This window comes from Penaeus monodon, chromosome 7 (assembly GCF_015228065.2).
Source record: "Penaeus monodon isolate SGIC_2016 chromosome 7, NSTDA_Pmon_1, whole genome shotgun sequence".
Lineage (NCBI taxonomy): Eukaryota > Metazoa > Arthropoda > Malacostraca > Decapoda > Penaeidae > Penaeus > Penaeus monodon.
Window position 1 is genome coordinate 25544203 of NC_051392.1, and position 2500 is coordinate 25546702.

At 49.4% G+C, this 2500-nt stretch overlaps 1 protein-coding gene across 1 annotated transcript in view; it reads right to left on the reverse strand.

The window, feature by feature from the left end:
• Positions 1 to 2200, reverse strand: part of LOC119575157 (larval cuticle protein A2B-like) — a 3143-nt gene extending 943 nt beyond the window's left edge. Inside the window, exons 1-4 of the mRNA XM_037922634.1 lie at positions 2073 to 2200; positions 1180 to 1263; positions 561 to 740; positions 1 to 252 (exon numbers count right to left, since the gene is read on the reverse strand). The exon at positions 1 to 252 is cut by the window's left edge and continues 943 nt beyond it. Coding sequence (XP_037778562.1) covers positions 163 to 252; positions 561 to 740; positions 1180 to 1263; positions 2073 to 2078 — 360 coding nt within the window. The 5' untranslated portion in view covers positions 2079 to 2200 and the 3' untranslated portion in view covers positions 1 to 162. The remainder of the gene's footprint in view (positions 253 to 560; positions 741 to 1179; positions 1264 to 2072) is intronic.
• Between the last annotated feature and the right edge of the window lie 300 nt (positions 2201 to 2500).

Sequence of the window (2500 nt, forward strand, 5' to 3'; positions counted from 1 at the left end):
GATAAAAACATAGAAAAAAAAAAAGAAACAAAAAGTATCTATTTCACGAATTCACTTCGAAGGGCAGGATGATGAAATGAAGAAGAGGATGAAAATTATCGAAGGAAAGCGGCACAGAAGAAGATGAATTACTCGAAGGAAAGCGGCACAGTTTCGGGTTATTTAGAAGCGCACGCCGGCCTGGGGCTGGGCCTCGACGAAGGGCTTGGGGGTCACGATAACGATGTTGGTCTGCTCCTCGACGGTGTTGGCCTGCGGGAGAGGGAACAAGGGTAAATGTGGGATAAAGGGAAGAGAGAGAGAGAGAGAGAGAGAGAGAGAGAGAGAGAGAGAGAGAGAGAGAGAGAGAGAGAGAGAGAGAGAGAGAGAGAGAGAGAGAGAGAGAGAGATGGGGAATTGAAGAAAAAGAGAAGTGAGGTAGGGAGGAAGGCAGTGAGGGAAAAAGAGGGCTTTTGATCCATGATAAATTCCAAACCACTATCACATATACAAAGAGAAGAGAAGACGAAGGAAGCTCCGCCCACCCACATTCAGCCGCACCCACCCCCTCCCACGCTCACCTGGTAGCCGTTGACGGGGTCGGCGCTGTAGGTGGTGATGTAGCGGACGCCATTGGGGGCGACGTAGGAGAAGCTGCCTCGCACGACGCCGTTCTCGTCCTGGGTCTCGCTGCGGGTGTGGTAGTTGGTCGTCTCGTCGTCAGCGATATTCAGGCTGAAGGCGTAGGGGTCGGGGGTGTCCTGCGGGGGAGGGGGGGGGCGAGAGGTTTTAGTTGGGCGATAGTGGTGGCGGTGATGGTGATAGTTGGGGGGGGGGTAGTGATGGTAGTGATGGTGGTGGTGATGGTTTTAGGGGGTTATGTGATGGTGAAGATGGTTTGGGGGAAGCTCTGATTTTGGGGATGAATTAGGTGATGTGGTGATGAATAGCATAGCTTTGGTGAATGCAAGGATGTTTGTGCGTTGCGGTGAAAATAGTGATATTGGTGACGTGATGAGTGATGAGCTTGTTATGGTGATAATGAATTACCTGATATTAAAGATGAGGGTATATATGTATGCTTTTACTACTAAGTCTAGGATTAAATCAAACACAACGAAAGTAGAAATCACTGAATACATTATAAGAACAAGGATAACCATAATAATGATAACAAAAAATAACAGGGGCATAACTAACCAGAGGCTCCTCAATGAGCTCCACCCTCTGCTGCAGCTGAGGGGCGCACATGGCCACGCCCACGAGACAAACGAGAATCACGGCCTGGAGGGAAGAGGGAAAGCATCTTAGGAGGGCTCGGGGGCAGGGCGATCAGCGACGGACAAATGAATGAGAGAACAGCGTTTTGAATGGCGTTCGGGGCAGGGAAAGGAAGAAGCCGGGAAGGGGAAGGGGGGAGGGAAGGATGGGGCAGGGAGAGAGGGTGGGGCGGGAAGGGAGTGGACAGCGGGGAGGGCAGGGAGGGCGGGGACAAGTGGGCAGGGGAAGGGCAAAGAAGGCGGAGAGAATAGGCAGGGGGGACGGGAGTGGGAGCGGACGGTAGGGCAAGGGGGAGAGAGGAAAGAAAACGATGCTAGGAGAGGAAGGGAGGGGGCGGAGTGGAGGGTAAGGAAGAAAGAGTTGGGGAAGGGAGGGCGGAGGAGGAGAGAGGGGGGAAGGGAAGAGAGAACGGAAAGGGAGGGAGGGGGGAGAATTTAAGAGGGAAGAGGGGGGCAAGCAGGTGACTGACGGGGCAGACGGTGCACCTGTCCCTTCATCTGGGTCATCCCGGTTCGGCAGACGGAGAGAGTCACTTTCACTCTCGAAGCGCCGGGGGACCTCTCTGGCCCCTGACCCTGGAGTTCGATCGCAGAGAGAGGAGGGGGAAGGGGAGGGGGTAGTCGAGATACTTTCATTCAATCACATGCGATGGCAGGAAGAACGACGTTCACCTGAACTCTCTTTTTTTGCGTTTTCTTCGTCATCCGAATCTTACGCAAATATCAAGACAAAAAAAAAAAAAAAACATACATGAAAACATTCTACCTACAGCGTATATCCAACAAGTCAAAACCCAAAATATTTCAATTTACCTTCATGTTGTCGAGGAGAGAGCGAGAACGCGAGTAGTTGGCGCGATGAGATGTGGGGTAGAACTGACTACCTGCTCGACTGACTCGGCCCTATTTATACGAGCAGTAGGGCCAGTATACCTGCATTTTTTTTTTTTTTTTTTTTTTTAGAGAGAGAGAGAAAGAGGGAGAGACGGTAGACAGTCGAAGAGGAATGGTTTATCTTGGCTTGACCTTCAAGACCTCGATTTATGGTCGTTATTGGTATCTTTCTGATTGATATAGTCCTGGTTATGATTATTATTATTGGTGAAGGTGGAAATTGAAAGAACAATGATAATGAATTAGAATATTAATACCAAAACAACTACAACGACTTATACTCTAAAGAGCGATAATAATAATAATAATGTTCATAATAATTAAGCAAATATGATAAACGTAATAAC